Genomic DNA, 20,047 nt, shown 5'->3' with positions numbered 1-20,047 from the left:
TAATAATAATAATGGTGATAAAGCACTACTGCTGCCACATTGGTTCAAAAGCTGTAACTTACGTTTAAGTGCAAAGTACTGTTATCAAGAACTAAAGTGATAATTACTTTTTACTTACGAACTCATTAGAAGGCATTCAAATAATTTTTCCTGAAAAAAATAGCTTTGATCAGAGCACAAATACAAATATTCAAAGCAAAAAGAGCAACTTTCCCGAACACTGAGGTCTGCTCAAACTGTCGGCTTATTCAAGTCAAAGCTGATAATCTTATTGTTCACTGCAGCATTCTCATGATCTTCTCATTCTACACTGTCATTAGTAGCTTCATTATTATTATTATTCATTATCATCATTATTATTAGCTTTACAATATTAACTATTTATTGTCCTGTTTTATTTCCTTTTGTGTTTTAAATGTGCTTTTGTTTTCTTAATATTTACTTTTATTTCTATGATCTTAATTTAATTGTATGGATTACTTTGCATTTGTGAAGCACTTTGAATTGCCTTGTACAGTGCTGTCAGATATGCCTGCCTTGTCATCTCACAAACAGTATTAAAATTGATGTTTTGATTGGAGTTTGCATGTTCTCCCAGGTGCCCACATTCCAAAAAGAAGCATTTGAAACAAATTAGAGACTCCAAATTGCTTTTATGTGTGAATGGAGGTGTGTGTGGTTGTCTGTCTCTGTGTGTTTGTCCTGTGATAGACTGGTTACACATCCAGGATGGATCCTGCTGTCTCCCATTGTCGACTGAACTTAGTAAAAGCAGTATAAAGATAGACAGATGAATGGATAATTACTCCCTTTTCAAGGTTTTTTTTTTATTTGAAAAAAATGTCAGTTTTATGTAAACAGCATAAACAACACAAAACTACTGTTACAGTGTCAAAAACACATAAAGAAAAGAAGAATAAAAGAATAACAAGAAACATTTGGTCCAGGATTTCAGTTTTTCAGCATACAAATCAGGTCAGTAACAATGAAGGGTCAGATAATGCTGTTAGAATTTAACAGTGCTTCATAGTGTACTTTCACCACATCCCTATACTGTCTTCACACTGAAGAGCAGGTAAAAGACACTTAAATATTTACATTGTACTGATTTCTGTGCAAATGTGCCTGTAGTTGCACAACTAAAACACACATCGAGCATGTAAACTACAGTGTTTTCAAAATTTCCCGTTTGTCTGAAGTTTGCTTGTGTTCAGAGGCTTGGAAGTTTGAAACTAACAGCAGACTTGACTGTGGGCCCCTGAGCAAGGCTCTTGGCCACCCAAAAGTTCCCAGGTGCTGAAAAGCAGCAGCTCACTGCTTCTGTTAAGGTTATTAAAAAGCGTAATCATTTGGGCAAGTAAACATATGGGAAATTCCATCTATATTATTTTAGCCCTAAACTTATATGACATACATTGAAGCGGTAATGGGCACAAGAGTACATACTGAGGTTAAACATTTCTGCTTCACACTTCTCAAAACAGAGAAAGAAACAGAGAATGAGACAGAGAAGAAAACAGTGAATGAAACAGAGAAGGAAACACAAGGAGTTAGAAGGAAGACAGAGAGAGAAGGAGACGGTGAAGGATGCAGAGAAGAAGGAGGCAGAGAAGGAAACACAAAAGAAAACACAGAATAAGTTAGAGAAGGAGACTGAGAAAGGAACTGAGAAAGAAACAAAGAAGGAGACAATTGTGGAGGCAGATAAGAAGGGGGTGGAGAGGGAGGCAGTGAAGGAAACAGAGAAGGGGGCAGTGAAGGAGCCAGTGAAGGAGACACAGAAGGAGGCAGTGAGAGTGTTGGAACGGGACACTGCTTTGTTCAACAGTAGGAGGGGAGGGCGGCGGACGGTCACTGTTGCTTTGCCTGCTCAAGACTACAGAATACAATCTCCCGGGGCGGGCTGTCCCGTCTTTATCTCCGAGTAGCTGTGCTGCAGGGCGTCCCAGAACCATCGCTTCTTGTCGGAGTGTGAGGATTTTCCACTGAGGGATGTCAAAGCGAGTGCGAAGCAGAGAGGTCTGCGCGGATTGCAGCGCTCCGGGTACGATGCCAAACCAGCTAGCCTTCACGTTAGCATCGCGGCTAGCCAGCTAGCTCTCACCAAGTTAACGCTTCGTACAGTCAGCGGACGTGGTTAACGCTGGAAACGTTGTTAAATTAGTCCCAAGAATCACTACAGGGCTAATTGTCACGGTGCATTTTCTACCAGCGAGAGAAAATATTAAGTCGTGTCTTTGTAATGACATTAACTTGGGTCTCATTGTTTAAAGTGTTTGTTTATGGTTGACGTTAGTTCCACTTGACATTGGGTTGAATTAACTACGACTACATTAGGTTACTAATAACACACCACTATGTGTATATGTTTGTGTTTGTGTGTGTATGTGTGTGTTGCAGAGCCTCGCTGGGCCTCTGTGAACAGGGGTGTGTTGATCTGCGATGAGTGCTGCAGCATCCACCGAGGTCTGGGGCGACACAGCTCTCAGGTCCGACATCTGACTCACTGCCCGTGGCCTCCGTCTCAGCTGCAGGTGAGGGAACATCCAACACCACCTGTACGGTTAACATGTGGACTCACTTGCTACTTCATCGCTCATGCATCTGCAGTGTCATTCACTTTTGATTTAGGAACTTGTGTGGTTGTAGTTCGCAGTGCTGTCATGCTTTAGCACTGCAGGGCTTCCATGTTCTCCCTGTGCATGCCTTGGTACTCCAATATCTGTCCACCAAAACATTGCTTGTGCGTGTGATTGTGACTCGTCTCTTGCTGTGTCGGGCCCCATACCCAAAGTAGAATTAAGTGGACGTACAGGTAGGAGTAGATGGAGTTTGCATGTTCCCAACTGTGCCGATTTTAGGTGAATTGGTTTGTTTAAATTGAAAACGAGAGGTGCGTTTGTTTGACGGGTCCTCTGCGATGGCATTGTGATGGGCTGGTGATCTGTTCAATGTGTATTCCGCCTTGTACTCATTGTAAGCTGGCATTGGATCCAGCGACCATAAATTGGATGTTGTCGCAGGGATGGAGGAATAATTTGTAGCCGACACTGTCATGCAGTGGTTAGCACTGTGGCCTCAAAAGCCAGAAGGTTCCCCACTCAAACTTGCATGTTCTCCCTATTCCTTCATGGGTTTTCTTTGAGTAATCCAATCCAAACATATGTTAAGTTAATTGTTGAGATTAAATTTGCTTTGAGGAAAATTAACCATAAGTGAACTTTTCAATAGAATACTGATGCGAAGAATACTGCAAAACCAACGAATATATGGAATAGCACAAGTGATAATTTTTCTTTAGCAATCCCCAAGAAAGCAACAATTCAGAAAATAATTGAGAAGTTGCAGAGCAGAGATTGAGCCATTTTTTTGTCTTTGGGGAGCAATACTGATTTATGACATAAAGGTTTCCTTATGCTATCTTTAGAAAATTGTTACTTGAAGTCATATTTTTCTTGAATAAATCATTAAATAATCATAGTTTTGTGGTTAACGGACCTCGCCTTTATTTATCACTGAGCACTGCGTCTTATGTTCTGCTGAACTCGTGCTTCGTTGTTTTAGATGGTCCAAACGCTGTATGGCAATGGAGCCAATTCCATATGGGAGCATAGCCTCCTGGATCCTTCTTCGTCAGTCAGTGGAAAGCGCAAAGCCAACCCCCAGGACAGAGTTCAGTAAGTGTTTTCTTCATTCGGTTCATTTTAGAATGCACTTTTCATGTGAATCTGTATTGACAACATTTGTAGAACAAAATCAAAATCAGCGGGCTGGAGAGATGTGATGTCGCCATCCAAAGACATCGCCTGGCGTAAACACTGGGTCACTCTGGTGTCTGGTTGGTGGAGTGAAGATAAACAGTCAGCTACACATAAACAGTGCTGGGACCGATCCTCACGCTCTGTGCAGATGCTTTCAATCACCGCACAGCCGAGACACGCAGACGTCTGTTATACAGTCCAAATTGAAAGAAGAATGATATTTTACAATGAGTTTACAAAGCAGGAACCATGATCCTTTTAAGGAACCGAGGAACAAAGCATACATTTAAATTGATGGAAGTAAAATTTGCTCCTCAACGATACTCCCAGACGTTACGTTGTTCGTTTGCTGATCTGACTGATAACTGTTGGTCAACAAGGACGTGCAGCTGGTTTACCGTTACTGCAGCTTCACCCTCAAAATGAGGAAGTACCCAAGTGCTTGGGGAAATTTTGTTCTGTTTATAGCAAAAGCAAAGTTTGATAGATTGCAATACATCTGTAAACCAACCTGTAAATAATAATGAGATATATTCTGGTTTATACAAAGAACATGTTGTTTTGGCATTTGTAATTCAGTGTTCTCACATTCTCAGTTTATTAAGTAAAGATCAATTCACTCAAGGATCTTGCTGCCTTTTTTGTGAGTAATTGAGTTAAATGACATTAAAAATCATGATGGATTTTTTTGACATTCTGTTGGTCAAATTACAGGAACTTACGAAAAATACAAATTGGAATAAATAGAATTTTTTTTTCCCGTTTTTAAATGCAGCTTCCCAAAAACAGTCATGTAATCACTTCCTACGCTAATGAGCACAATTATCTGACAAAAATAGTTGCACATGTATCAGTTCTCTTTCTCGGCTACATTGTGTCCAATGATTGAGAGAAATGATCAAGTAGGAATGTTGTCACTTTCAAACCGAGCAATGTTACAAAACAAATTCAAGGTTATTTATTACATTAGCAGTATTTGTTGCCCAAGCTTCCACAAAAGATCATTTTCTGAACTTAACTACATAAAGAGCCAGAATTTCACTATTAGTCCTGAAAATGATGCCGTCTCCTAAACATTAACACATTGAAATGGTAATAATGATCGAGAGTTTTACGTGTGAGCATGTTTTGGTTTCTAGCCCCAACAAGACCGAGTTCATCAAGGCGAAATATCAGATGTTGGCGTATGTGCATCGAATGCCTTGTCGAGAGGACGACAGTGTCACCGCCAAAGACCTCAGCAAGGTGAGCCATGGACCAGCTCTCAGTTTTCACGTTATTCAATTAAACGATCTGTCTTCGGTACCAACATTATGCTTGAAAATAATCTATATTCTGAAACTTTCAATCTGATCATCGATAGTGTTACCCACTTTGTTGAGAGCAGGGTGATAAGGAACTGGAGCTTATCTCTAAGCCTCCAGAATACACCCTTAACAGTATTCACATCCATCCCAGAGACTCAGTTTCACCAGCTAACAACCATGTCTTTTACCCGTGGAAGGAAAAATGCTAACTCCACACTGTCGGGGCCTGTCGGCAAGGAAGCTTTTTTTCCTTTTTTTTTTTTTGGGGAAATCCATGGTGCTCACTTTGTCGGTTTCAAACATGGCGTATTTATAGAGTGGTTGTAGTTTCTGATACTGTTACGCATTGCCTCTCATATTTTCTTGTGTTGGTCACACAAGGAGTATGACTAAAAAGCCCTGTGTGGCCTTCCTGATCCCAACTCCAGCAAAAGCTGTCCCAATTTCACACTTGCCAAGAATTTTCGTAATTATTGTTTACAATAACTCTGACTGATCATCTATCCCGAATCTGATTAATTTTTTAAGAAAAAAGTGAACAACTCTGATTGCCTTACTAACAGTACAACCTTTGATTCAACAGACAATTCCAGCCTGACTATGTATTCTGTTCGTGGGGTGCAGCCAACATAGCGTGAATTCACTTCACACTCGGGCGTTAAAAGAAAGTACTTATTGATTTTCTTTCAGCAACTCCATTCCAGTGTTCGGACCGGGAATCTGGAGACCTGCCTGAGACTTTTATCTTTAGGAGCGCAGGCCAACTTCTTTCATTCAGTAAGTTTAGCAGTATAAGAAACACGAAATCGTATTTATATTGACAAAAAGAAATGCTAATGTTTTTCATGATTGTTACATCGACACAATAGGAAAAGGGGAACACGCCACTTCACATAGCAGCAAAAGCAGGTCAGATGCTACAAGCAGAGCTGCTGGCAGTTTATGGAGCTGATCCTGGAGCTCTGGACTCCAGTGGGAAGACGCCCATTGACTATGCAAGGTAAGACATGGCGCTCATTTCCATTTTCATAACGTGTCTTTTTGTTTCTCTTGCTATTGTTTTTTTCTTTTCTATTAGTGGTGGAAAAGTTTCCCACCATCCAAACATAATTTAAAAGACACCACATCCTGTTTTTGTGTCAAATGTGTTCACGAAGTGGGACTGACCTTAATGGTTTCTGGGGCGCTCTGTGGTTTTCACTGCTATTGGAGAGTGCGATTGTTTACCAACGGTTTTCACCGGAGTTGCACTTCTCAAGTGTAACTTTAGTGTGGCTTCATGCATCGCTTTAACAGCTGGCTAGTGTCGCTGTCACAGGAAATGATACACATCCTATGAAGCGGTAACCATGTGCACTAACTCAATGAAGAATATGATACACATTGAGTTAATTGCAACATGCTGCTTTTATTACTTTGGAGGGAAGAAAGAAACCAGTCATTGGTGGAAAATTAGTGTAAGAAAACTTCTTTCTCCTGCTGAAATGGCTTGAATAGTTGAGATGTTTTGCATTACAATGAGCATTATTTTCACACACCAGTCACATTTGTCCGACTAATTCAGTCAGGGAGTGATTGTTGGGGGAGAGGAAGGAAAAGTTCCATTGTGCAGGATGTTTGCTGACCGAGTGCAGCTCGTAAAGTGTGAGCAAGGAGCCCAGGATATAACTTGAAAATACATTTCTGAAATTAATGTGGCCCTTTTGCACATTTATCATAGCACATCATTTTCTAAATACTCATATAATACTGTGTGATTCGTACATTGTGCTGTGTATGAATCCTTCTTGCCTCCTGATGGGATCAGTCATTGTACTAAAGACATTCCATTGGGTTATCAGTCATCAGAGCAGCTGCTTGTACAATAAATGTGAAAACACAACCTTCTACATTGAAGAAGCAGCTTGTGTTTATATGAACTTCCACGAAACATGTTGAGACAAAGACTTGATCCTTTGTGATCTTTGCAGGCAAGCTGGACACCAGGAGCTGGCGGAGAGGCTCGTGGAGATTCAGTATGAACTCACTGATCGGTTCACTTTTTACCTTTGTGGTCGAAGGCCAGGTCAGTACAGTGGCTACACCAAGCACATCCACAGCAATGAATCGGAAAGCTCATGTTTATGTAACGTCCGCGATGGTATTGACACCTCTTTGTATTCCAGATCACAGAAATGGTCAACACTTCATCATCCCACAGATGGCAGACAGGTAATGGCTGGGCTTCAAGCTGTAGTTGTTTACTTTTCAAAAGTTAGCTCTTGCTCTCCTCTTATGCTTTACTTCCAGTGTAACATTATTGCAATTCTATTTTTAATTCTATTTCTTTGTGCTGCGTTGAATGGATAGAAATAAGTAAGTATGTGTGCCACTCTTGTAATTGTTTTTCTGTGAGCAAAGTTTATTTTATGTGAAATAAATACGAAATGTGTATATTTTGTCTAAAGCAGTCTGGATTTGTCAGAGTTTGCAAAAGCTGCAAAGAAGAAGCTGCAGTCGGTGAGACAATTTTCCATGTAACGTGTTTACGTTGAGCTTTGGAATGCATCCTTTCAAGGCTGAACATGTTGCCCTGCTTGATTTTGTTGTAGCTAAGTAACCACCAGTTTGAAGAACTTGCCATGGATGTTTATGATGAAGTGGATCGAAGAGAAACGGATGCAGGTGGAAGTCTGAGCATTGAAGAGAATATAGACATGCTGTCATGGATTGGTTTGAATTCCTGTCTCACACGCATCTCACTTTGTTTTTTCTTAAAGTGTGGTTAGCCACTCAGAACCACAGCACACTTGTAACAGACACAACAGTAGTGCCTTTTCTTCCTGTGAATCCCGAATACTCGTCCACCAGAAACCAGGCAAGTCATTTCACCCATTTTGTTCCTAAAGTTAAATGCAATTGTTCCATGTGATTCATGTAATCATTATTTCCTCTGCTACATGTTCTTTATGTATTTACTGCCTCAGGGTCGTCAAAAGTTGGCAAGATTTAGCGCTCATGAATTTGCCACTCTGGTCATTGATATTTTAACGGATGCTAAGCGACGGCAGTGGGGAAATTCATGTGATAGTCCTAAAGGTATGTGAATTTTAGTTTTGCAATGAACTTTTTTTTACTTTTTTCACATACATTAGTTTTCATTTTCATAGTATTTTATGCAGTAAAGTTTATATTTGATATACACACACGTGTGTATATATGTATATATATGTATGTATATATATATATATATATATATATATATATGTGTGTGTGTGTGTATAACACTATATTCAGGCAATGGAAAACAATACGCTGGTTTTCACAAATGAGATGCAGAAGTCAGTTTAAGCAATTCACATGTGGAGCATGTAACCACAGTTATGTGGGTTACAATCAGAATGTGGCCCATATGGGAATAAGGACTTAATAATGACAAAGTCCTGCATCTTGAAATTTACAGCAAACCACATCACAGCTGGTTTCCATCCCCATGCATACTCTGGGAAAATTGTGAGGAGATTTTTAGGGATTCAGCAAATGAGGACAAAAAAAAAAAAGGTGGTCCTTAGGCTTTTGATTGAAACCACTGTCTTGTAGCCAGCACTGATGTTTGATCTGTAATCTTTTGATGTTGGGCTCTGCCTTCAGAGAACGTGGAGCTGATCCTCCAGGGAATAGACAGCCGCCATAACAGTGAGAGCCAGGACAATGACCAGCCAGATTACGACAGCGTGGCCTCAGATGAAGATCCGGTACAAGAGGCCACATGCGGGGACAGCTACAATGATGGAAGGACCAAGGTAGGTATAATTAGGCTCTGTCTGCTCGTACCTTTGGCGGCAATATGCTGATTTATTCAGCAAGTCGTTACAACAAATGATTCACTGAGTGCATGCGCTTCATTGCAGAGCTCTGAGTCTTCTGACCTGTCCGATGGACCAATCACTGTGCAGGAGTTTATGGAGGTGAAGACTGCTCTCAATGCATCCGAGGCCAAAATACAACAGCTTCTCAAAGTGAACTGTCACCTCAGTGAAGAACTGCGGATGATGCACACCAAGGTTAGTTCCAGTTCGTTCAGCATACATACATCTTGTGGATTTTATTGCGGTTTGCAATCACCTATTTGCTTCCTCCGGGACCAGCATCATGCCAGATTAAATGTAGTGCATGGAGCCTTTTCCTTAACTCTAACACATTATCTTAAAATGTCAAATCAATGAAAATCCCATCCATAGTTGTATCAGTAAATGGATGAAGTGTTTCAGGATGGATTAAAGTCTCTCTGGCGATTATGAACAGGCAGCAGACTTGCTCAGCTCCACAGTGCACTGAAACGGCAAAACAAAGAAGGATATTTTTGTTGAAGGTCTTTGTAACTTAAAACTGAGAGAGCATTCATACAGATTTCAAGAGAACCCAGCACCACTTCATGAATGGTTATCACAGAGGACTTTCATGATTTTCATTACAGTCCAGCAGTCATCAGTCAGAACCTCTTCGATATGAAAATTACCCGAAGAGTTTTTCTTAACAAAATTGTTCCTGAATTAGATTCTTTGCATATCTAGAAGGCGTGTAAAAGATATTGGCAATACTGCAATTATTTTAGCTTTGATTTCATTAGCGGTGTACTGTTTCACTCCATAGCAGTATTGAGACGTGCAAAACTTCTCCAGTTTTACTTGCTGATTGGATTTCTGTCCACACGCAACTCTAAAGAGTCTATTTCTTTTTCTGGAATTGCGTTGACAACTGTTCAGAAAGACCAGATGTAAATAAAAAAAAAAAAATGTCCACTTCCTGTCAATTTGTGAGCCGATTTAATTTGTCAATCAGTTCAGTTAATTCCAGTGTGTAAACTTCATCCTGCAACAAACTAGTATGTTAAAACAAGCAGCATTGTTATGTCTTTGTGTTTGTTTATTTAGTGCCTTCACCATTCAGTGCCCTTTCTCTGTGCTTTGCAATAACACAATGCACTGTCTCCTCCTGGTGGCACATTTCATGTTTTACCGATTTTCTTCTCTGCCTTACTGCATTCTGCACCAACTTGAAATGCAAATGCTGATCAGTCAGTGACAAGGTCACACTAACTTTGGCTTTTTTCACTCTGTTGTAAACATTTAGAGACCCACTGTTCACCACTTTCACATTATTGACAAAGTGAACACTGATATCTCGGACATTAGCCTGATAAACAACAATATCTACTAATGGCATTTTTCAGCAGTTTTAAACAGCCTCTCAGTTCACAGATTAGTGCCTTGCCTCTATAATTTGTTAATGTGTTCTACTTTCTTATAATCAAAGCACCAAAGCAGAACTGCTGACGGCACAGCTTGTGTAATTGCTGGGTAGATCTGGTCCCCCCCCGCCCTTCATACTTCTTCTCTAAAACGCATCAGAATCCCAGATGTATTTTTGATGATGCCTCTCTTCTTACATGTTGCACTTTGCATATCAAATAGCCAAAGTTATTTGTTTATGTTACGTCAATAGTTCACATGAAAATGTGGATGCTACTTTATTCTGTGAACAGTCTGAACTACCGTATTTTCCGCCCTATAAGGCGCACCTAAATACCTCAAATTTTCTTAAAAGCTGCCAGTGCGCCTTATAGCCCGGTGCGCCTTATATATGGACGATTGTTCTACTCCAAGTTGCTATTTGACAGCTGAACAACTAGAAGCTTTTATTTTGACAACTCTAACTTTGCAACCGGATCTTCAGTGCGGACGAGACTCCGCACAACACCTTAAGCACTCATGGTTGCACACCAACGTTCTAACAAACCAAAATAAACTAGATGAAATCATTACTCCCTAAACTGGGGAACAAAAACACAGCCTAAACACAATCAACACCAAGCCCAACAACGAGCCACAATAACCTCCAACAACACAAAACATGAATTTGTCGCTGCAAGGCATGATGGGACATCATGCCTTGCAGCGACAAATTCAACCTGAGCTCCTCAGTGCAGCCGATAGAAACTCCCATAATTCATTGCAGCTGTTTGTGGTGTTTTAAATGCAATTATTGGGGGTTATATTTGGTTTGTGGTGTCGGTAATAATTGTGTTGTGTTGTGTTTTTGTTGCTTAGTTCATGTAGTTTAGTTTATTATTATTATTATTATTACCGGTAGTTGTAAGTTGTCAACCAGTAGTGAAGAAGGTTTTGTGTGTAGTGTGGTACTGGCATAGGCTGCAGGTAGGACTATCAAAATAAAGTGTGTGCACCTCTCTGGGTGCTAGAAGCAATGGAAAATGTAACTTAATGGCTTTGAGCTATAAATGTTGCTGACCACTGGTATATTCCATGCGCCTTATAGGGCGGTGCGCCTTATATATGAATGAAATTGTAAATTATGTCAATCAATGTAGGTGCGCCTTATAACCCGGTGCGCCTTATAGGGCAGAAAATACGGTACATCATGTTTTCCACTCTCTATTTCAGGCTCTTAGTGCTGTTATGTAAATAGGGCAACTGCCTTTGTTGCAGTTTCTCACTGGGTTTTACTTCAAAAGATGCTATCAATGTACAGTGTCAGCATTTCATTGTTGTGAGAAAGACCTTGAAGAGAAAACAAAAACCGATGAAATCAAGCTGGAGGAATTGCCTTTCACCTGTAGGCCTCGCTGTATTCCACTCTATTATTGATGTTTGGCGCAGGTTTTGTGAGGGAGATCCGCCCCCAGCTAGAGTAAGCTTGAAAGATCTTTTGTTTCTCCAGCTGAACTCCCTGCAGACTGAAAACACAAGCCTGCGATGGCAAACCCCCAGCGGACAGCAACAACCCCAGGGGCCGTTCGGTCGACACCAGCCCCGTGGAGGCCGCGCCATGTCCATGTATGAGACCGGCTCCACCCCGAGGCAGTACCCCCACCGAGCTGAAACAGTTCGTCATGACGACGGCGTGGTTTTACAACCCTTCCCAACCAATGTAAGCACCGCGGCGCCAATATTTCACTTCCCGATTATCTACAGTGATGATGCCTGGCTTGGGGCTGGTGTTGGTTTTCAATCATGCATTCATTCAATCATTCATTGCATCTCAATAGAGTATGCTCAACTTGGTTTGACCCCTTTCTAGATTGGTAGGGGTCCTTTGGGGACGGCCGCTTCCTCCCTCCCTACCTTCCCCTCTTCCCTGTCCTGGTCGTGGGACGAGAGATCTCGAAGGGTTAAGTACTGAAAGTCCTCTTGGCTCAGAGGCAGTCCCAAGGGGATGGTTGAAACTGTCCTCATGCTTGACCCCACAGTCTTTTCTCTCCTGACCTGCGTCTTCAAACTGCTTTTTGTCGGATATTGCCTGTCTGCATGCCTGCACCGCAGTGCCTCTGCTACAGTTCACTTATCTGAACAAGCCCAGCTTTTTTTCCAGGAAACAGCGCAAGTGATAGTGAATTGTACAACAGAGAAAGTGTTTTGACGGCAGACTTGTATTCACAAAATACATTGAATGAAAACATGAAATGGTTCGTTATAATGTGCTTTTATTGATAGCCGCTGATATAAGAGTTCTCAGCTCACAGCAGTATTTCATCGCATCTACTAATCGCATCCACTATGGTATGATTTTAATGCCACAATGGCCTGATTGTGTATTTCCAGTCTTTTTCTCTTCATCTGCTCAAAATGAAAATGTGTCATCATACCCCAGCTTTTTATAAGCAATGCATGATTCTAATTCTTATGTGCTGTCGATAGTTGCGCTCTGTTGTGTATAACTCGTTTTGGTTGCATGTACTGTAATTCAATGATGATAAATTCCTGGTTGTCCCTGTAGGGCTGCAGTCTGGAAGGACAGAGCACCATGCTGGAGAACGACTACGACACTACGCCCAACCACTCAGAACTGGAGGAGGCAGTGTAAGAACGGTTTTCTCACCCTAACCCTAAAAAACCCTGTGTGTTTTCGTCACAATTTGAGAGTAATGAATTAAAAACGGAATGTAAAATTTTCTCACAATGATGTAAAAACTCTGCACTTACTTTATTGTTTTAAATATAGGTTTGGCCATTCAAGATATTTGAAGTTAAGCTTTGGCAATTTAGTTGCATTCTTTCCTTATCTGGGAGCTTTTTGTTACGTGATTATGAAGGGAAAAAAGTGGCTTCACTCCTACAAGTTCTGGCAGTCCTTTATTGGTTTACACAGGCTGAAGTTGGTTTAAACAGTATTTGGGAACTCCAGCAGATGCAATATTGAATTAAACTTACTTTAAAGGAGGATAGGATGCACGTGTGCATCCTTTGCCTTCACAGTGAATTTAAATGATAAAGCAAAAAACAACAATATTTTGACATTGTGGCTCCCCTAAAGATTATAGCTTCAATATTTTCTCAGTAAGTTTGACATATTTTGGTGGAGAACGCTGCTTGACTTCAACTGGAGGTGTAACCACACAACTTTTAGATGCTTGGGAAAAAAAGAAAATCATACTTTTAGTGTAGTGTCGTCCACACCTCGGCATTGCACCGCTAACTTTTTAAATGGCTTCGCCACAGGTGGTTTTCCATTAATTCTCTGAATGGGACTTTTATTTCATTCTAGGGAAAAATATTGTTTCACCCGACAGCTGGTTTGCTTTGGACCATTGACTGTGGCTTCAGTAGTTGGGAGCTGAATTCTTGAATTACACAGCCTGCAGTCATCATTTTCCCTTTGCTTTTGTAGCAGCCCTCTCCCGGCCTCCGACGCAGGGGAACCAGAAGAGGAGGGCGAGGAGGATGCCACCCTGCCGTGTACAGAGGATGTCATCTGTAAGACAGAGCAGATCACTAAAAACATCCAGGAGCTTCTGAGAGCTGCCCAGGAGACCAAACAAGAAAGGTAGAGAATACTTAGCAGGCTAAATATATAAAAGTGAAGTTATTTATAATAAACAAGTACTTGAATTGTTAAAAACCCCTTCTTCTGCTATGAAACGTCAATGTACGTCACATATTTCACCCGTTGCTGTGGGTTTATAGCTTTTTAAAGAACCCAAAAAAAGCCCTGCTGCTTCAAGGTCAGTGCCTCGCAATAGCCGTTGTCAGGATGCTGTGGACTTTCCTCCTAGAGCGATAACCAGGGAGTGATTTTCACCTGAGAAGCAAGAGGGAGGCAGTACCCGACCTGATGTAGAACGCAGTCAGGTTTCACAGACGAGGCTTTTCTGACTTTGGTCTTATTAAACTGGTTGTGTTCCCATATTTACCAAAGAGTGTCTGCTGGGGGTCGGCTTTGTGTCTGGTAAGTGCAGCTGACAGGAAACAAACACCATGTGATTGCACTTTCCCCTGTGGTCGACCAAATCCACAGTGAGTTCCGAGTTCCCTGTATATAATTTCCAATGTTTATACGGTCAACATGTTATTTGAGACCTGTTTGTTGGAATACAGTTGGAAGACGCTCTATGCAAGCTGGAGTAGCATCAAAACTGTGCGTTTGAAATGGCCCAGGATTTGCTGAAAAGCAACTGCAGTGTAACTTGAACCTCACACTGCTCGCTGCTTTCATTCTTTTTAAATTTATGGAGTGAGATTATAAGTATTTTGTTTAAGGGGAAAATACTTTAAAAAAAAACAACAACCAAACAAAAAGCCATTTATTTATTAAGAGTAAGTTAGCAAGAATACCACCTCTGAGCTATCATCGGCTTATCTGTGCTCTTTAGGGTCCAGATAAGTGCGCTTTCAGATTTAGTTCAAATTCTGTAGATACATTTTTTTTTCCTTTTTTCCCAGTTCAATGGCCATAAAGACCATTTTCTTTGAAAGCTGCAACAGCTGTGTTATATAACAACATGATGCAACTTTACTCAAGCTGATTAGTTCAGAGTTCTTGGGGCAGGTTGGACCACAGCTATGAATCTGTAGTAGCCCTATTTAGTAGATTAGTGACAGAGGCTGACGGCTAAACACTTGCAAATGAAAATGCCACATCGAATGAAAAGTGCTCCATTAAAAATATCATGGAAATCTTGACCATGGTAGCAGAATTCATATGACTGCTGTGTTAAGTGTTTAGATTGTACTGATAAGACGGGGGAGAACTGGAATTTTTTTTACTACATGGAATGATACTCCTCCTGGTTCAGCATGTAATTCAGACTAGTGATGATCATTTTTCATATTTGAATAGGAAAAGATAAAAAGAGCTAAACCAGGGGTCGCCAACTCGCAGCTCTGGAGCCACTTTCAGCTCTTTCGTCCGTCTGCTGCAGCTCCTTGAGCCTCGGTCCCACTGCAGCTAATCCCTGAGCGCGGCGGGCCGGTAAGGCAAAGCGCACCCAGACCCAACTGTGTTGTGCAGTCCCCCTACAGAGAGTGCAATAAAATGTAGGCACGAGGCAGGGATGTGAACGAGGCAGGGATGTAACGTCATTACGCAACAATAGTTGTGCGAAGAATGTGGAAGTTGCAGCTGCAACTCACGGCAGCTGCTTCCTCGGTTCCGCAGTCGTCTGAAGCCGCGAGCTTCCTTTCTTTATGACACAGCAGAAAACTTTCTCAATCCGGACTCCCCTGTCTTATTTCCTGCTGAATCTCCTCCTCACCTGTTACTGAGAGGAGCCTCTGAAAAGACTGCCGTGCTGTGGAGTGCCGATGTTTCAATAAACCCAATCAACAATATAACCAGCGTGTGCAAAGCGACATATGTGACCAATAACGAGAATGTTTACGGCGGATGAGATATTTTAATACTGCCGGCTTGTTGAGAGTGCCGATCGCCACTACCAGTCAGCAGACGTGTGGAAGAACGACGCTTACAGCCACAGAGAGGGGCAATTATTCACTTAATGCTAAATAATCCTGAATGACATTGAAAGCCACAATGGGAGGGGCTTCGGTGCGGCTCCCAGTGTCTTGTGTTCAGTGGGAAACGGGTCACAATGGTCTTTGAGTGTCGAAGGTTGCCGACCCCTGGGCTAAACAAAGCAATTTTTTTTTTTAAAGTTTTATTTAGATTCATGTTTTTTGTTTTCCTTTCACGTAAGCTTATGTTCAGTGCTGCAATGTTAAAACATTACTTTTACTCTTTCACGTTTGTACACATTTAATCCTGTCCTCCACAAAGTATTGCTCACCAACTTTTAATAAAAGAAGTAGTAATACTTATAATAACACATTTGTTCCTACCTATTATTCACAAACCCCTCATTGCAATTCAGCCCTGCCACAAAGCAGTCAAACATCACTGTATGCCCTGGCGACTTCCTCCTTTTTTTCATAGTAAGATGGTAACAAGTTTAATTACACACAGACGGCTTCTCTTCTGTCCGTGTGTTGTATTGTATAAAGCAGCAGCAGCTGTGGAGGAGTCAGTTTTTCGCTGTGTGCTGTGATTTTTCTTTATGCTGTGCATCACGTCTGTGTGTCGGTGGAAGAGCTCACAGAAAGCGGAGGATACCAATACATTACGTCAAAAGATTAAGAGGACCACTAATGTAAGAACCTGGCACCGGGACCTCTTTCATCCTGGGATTCATTCCTAATTATGAAGGGGCACGACTGTTAGGATAACAGATGTCACAATGGTCGCTTTGTGCCAGCGGTTTTCTTTTTATAAAACGCCAAAGGGAGCGGTTTTTCACCCATTCATCCTTTTGTCTTGATCTTTTGCAGCTTTCTACCGTGCTCTGAAAAGATCTGCGTGGCCGTGACAGAGATGGCCGCCCTGTTTCCAAAGGTAAGGCGAAACCCAGCTGCAGCTTCGTGTCCATCCTGGGTCAAAAGAGATTTCTCGTTTGTTTTGAAAACAGCCAAAGGGAATCTAAAATGACTTGTCTGTATGGGTAGGCCCTGCTGATTGCATTACTTCTTTTTATGTGCGCTGTCGATGTGATTACTCTGTTTTATGTGCACTCTCGCACACATCCAGCGCCTGTGCCTTAACTGACCGCAATGAGCATTTATTTATGGACGCTGTCACGGCCGTCGCTTATCGTCAAATCTCCATCTTCCATCCTCGCAGAGACCGTCCTCCGAGACGGTGAGAGGATCTCTCTGTCTGCTGACTTCGAGCGCCAGCCGGCTCCACGGAGAGTGCCAGAAGGCCGCAGAGCACAACCCCTGCCCGGCGGACATCCAGCTGGTCACTCAGCAGGTCATCCAGTGCGCCTATGACATTGCCAAAGCTGCCAAGCAACTCGTTACTGTGACAACCAAAGAAAACAATAACTAAAAACCCAAAGACTTTTCACACGCATCGGGCAAACTATCCGTCAAGTCCATTGCAAATTTCTATCCTTAATCAGTGTTTAGGTTTTTGGTTTGTCCATATTAATCTGTGTATGCATTTGAATATACTCCCCCAAAAAATATACAGTGCAAAATTATGGATCAATCAAAAGCTTATTTATTTTATTGTCTTTGTATTATACTAATACCTAACAAAAAAAAAACAACCTGTTACCGTTCTTTACCTCACTGATTCCACTCAGTTTCCAAAAGTGCATTGTCGCATGTATGTATCAAAACAATTAGAAATTAGAACAAACATTTTGACGTTACGCTTTCCTCATCGTATTAAAGTGGACATCAGGTTTTTTCTTTTGTTTCGATGATGTCTGATTTATTTCTGTTTGACAGAAGTGTACTGTCAGGTGAGGACCAAAACGCTAGAATAGTCTTTGACGTTAAAGATCAAAACAGAACCCTAAATCTACTCCAGTGGCACTGGCTCTCTTGTTTTTTTCTTTTTGCAATATTAAATGTTATTTCAAGAGGCAATGACAGTATTTTATTTTTGAATCCTCGTGATGCCGCTTGCTTAGCTTTCAGATGTTTGTTTTCGTGAGCAAACTGTGACGATGAAAAACGGCTTCAGTGTTTCGAGCACCGTGTTCAGGCCGGCAGCACTGAGAGAGTACGAGCTTTCAATCTATCCTGCAGCTGCACGGTCCAATCCCACCGCTGGGTGAAGATGTGCTTAGAAGTAAGATATCAGTGGTTTTGGAGTTCCGATGTTACAGCCATACTAACAATGTGTGTGTGTGTGTGTGTCCCTGTATGCGTGTGTGTATGAGTGAGCCGTGAGGGCCATCAAGGCCTGTGTGAAATCCATTTGAAATCAATTTAATAGCGTTATGCAAATATGTAAGATGTATGTATCCATGTAATTCTTTATCAGAATAATCCAAATGCTATTCTATTTATAAACTGTATGTCATACCTCTAAGAAAATATCAGTGTTTATTTTCATAAGCTTTCCTTTTAACACAATGCTCCTCTCAGGCTCTCGTGTTGTTCTGAGGTTTGGGACGTCTCAGCCGGCCGTCGACTCCAGGCTACTTGTGATCTCCGTTTCTTCGGCGTGGTGCTGTAACTCCAGTGTTTTCGATGCTTCTGTGGTCAAATGCGTCCCGCCGTGGTTTACAGCCAAACGATAAAATACCTGCGTACTCAAGAGTTTCGAGTTGTGAGCCAGATGTGTTTGAACCAGGGGAGGAACGAGAGCCGGGATACGCTGCGCGACTGCAGTGAGTTTAATTTCACTCAAGTTGAAGATTTACCTTGAATGTATTCAAACCGTACCTCTTGGGAAGAAATAAGTTGCTGACCTTGGTTGCATAGTATCAGCATGACTGTGCCAAAGCTGCTGCGACCGTTTCAGTATGAGCATGTGTAAAGCTTCAACCTGGTCCAGACAGCTCAGTGATCATTTCAAAATGAAGCAGGTATCTTCACCTTGAATAGCTGTGAGTGATTTAAAATGTCCCAAGCATGACTTGTTCATGTAACCCTTTAACATCCTCACAAGGAATTGGGAAATGTACTATTCTTGCAGTGAATAAAAATAAAAATGTGTTTTTAATAAGGGAATACCAAGAAAAAAAACTGACATTTGTCCTCACCGGAGTGACTGGTTCCTGATCAGGTTATATAACCAAGTGAAGTTTCAGTAATTATTAACAAGTCAGATTTTGTTCTTTGACCAATGTTTGACCAGGAAAAATCTTTGTAATGATTAACAGACTCTCCAATCTCCTTAATTCTAGAAAACCAATAAAACTTTTAAGAGAATGAATTACATCTTAAGTCATGTTACTTTTAATCCATTTATTTAAGGCAGTTCGAAATTAAGGTATTCAATTCAAATCTTTAACAAAATTAATAGAATAAAATTAAATGATTGTAAAGCTATTGACTTGATTTGTATGTTTTGTTTTTGTTTTTGTTTTTTTTACTGATGGTAGAGTTGCTGTAGTTAACAAGTCAACCAGCTAAACCCGTTTTAAGTTTGTTAATCCTTTATCTCGTCAGTCCAGATTGGGTAGTAAAGACAACGGAGGCTTCTGTTTTTTGATCATTTCAAATATAAAAGCCCTAAACAAACTTGCTACCTTATGCTCATAACCACCTAATGCAAAAATTACATCTACATAGGGCCTTTAAACAGACACCCAAACCTACTGTTTGGGACCACTCTTCCCAGAAGCTTATTCAGATCACATATGAATACATCTTCCTCATACTTTGTCATTTGATTGATCATTTGTTTTATCAGTGCTCTTCTCTTTTGACCCCCCCACCCCTATACTTGGCCTTGAGTGTTAAAGACCAAGGTTTGAATCTCAGTTACATCAGGAAGTGCAACGAGCTTTAAAAAGTACTCACTACCAGGTGTCACTCATCTTTAATTATGATGGCAAACACTGGCAGATTAAAATGGTCTTCTCGTCCAGTGTGTTGGCACAGTTTATTCCCTGTCATTATCATTGCAGCTGTGGGCAAAGTAATTAGTTCACGTGATTGATAAAATAAACAAAGTGCATGTATTCAGTTTCCTCCTTCCCTCCCTGGTTGCAGACGTGACATCCTGTAATTTCAAGCCTCTGTGGTTGAAAACAATGCCTGCCTTGGGTATAATAAAGTATCATTCATAACTGCGTGTGTCGGTGTCTTTATTTGTGTGGCTGATTTCCATCGCGGCCGTGTGTTGGGAGGATGGCGGCAGTGATCGGTGTCTGCGGCCGGTTCGTTCCCCACCTGTTGGAGGAGT

General features: G+C 41.3%; 1 protein-coding gene across 3 annotated transcripts; it reads left to right on the top strand.

The window, feature by feature from the left end:
* Window positions 1-1,875: 1,875 nt before the first annotated feature.
* On the top strand, window positions 1,876-19,904 carry git2b (G protein-coupled receptor kinase interacting ArfGAP 2b). 3 transcript variants are annotated; one of them, XM_080509663.1, is made up of 20 exons: window positions 1,876-2,044; window positions 2,401-2,534; window positions 3,565-3,677; window positions 4,901-5,006; window positions 5,759-5,845; window positions 5,938-6,068; window positions 7,039-7,133; window positions 7,234-7,279; window positions 7,519-7,567; window positions 7,660-7,732; window positions 7,828-7,925; window positions 8,035-8,146; window positions 8,699-8,850; window positions 8,959-9,111; window positions 11,789-11,998; window positions 12,149-12,238; window positions 12,845-12,927; window positions 13,736-13,891; window positions 16,669-16,732; window positions 17,018-19,904. In XM_080509663.1, the coding sequence occupies exons 1-20, from the start codon at window positions 1,993-1,995 to the stop codon at window positions 17,225-17,227; spliced, it is 2,214 nt and encodes a 737-aa protein (XP_080365789.1). In that variant the 5' UTR covers window positions 1,876-1,992; the 3' UTR covers window positions 17,228-19,904. The 3 variants fall into 3 exon arrangements, with proteins under 3 accessions (XP_080365789.1, XP_080365788.1, XP_080365790.1); XM_080509662.1 differs by having other exon boundaries at window positions 7,516-7,567; XM_080509664.1 differs by lacking the exon at window positions 12,149-12,238 and having other exon boundaries at window positions 7,516-7,567.
* Window positions 19,905-20,047: the final 143 nt, after the last annotated feature.

The sequence above is a fragment of the Blennius ocellaris genome (genome assembly GCF_963422515.1).
Source record: "Blennius ocellaris genome assembly, chromosome: 15".
Lineage (NCBI taxonomy): Eukaryota > Metazoa > Chordata > Actinopteri > Blenniiformes > Blenniidae > Blennius > Blennius ocellaris.
This window is presented reverse-complemented; position numbering and strand designations above follow the sequence as displayed.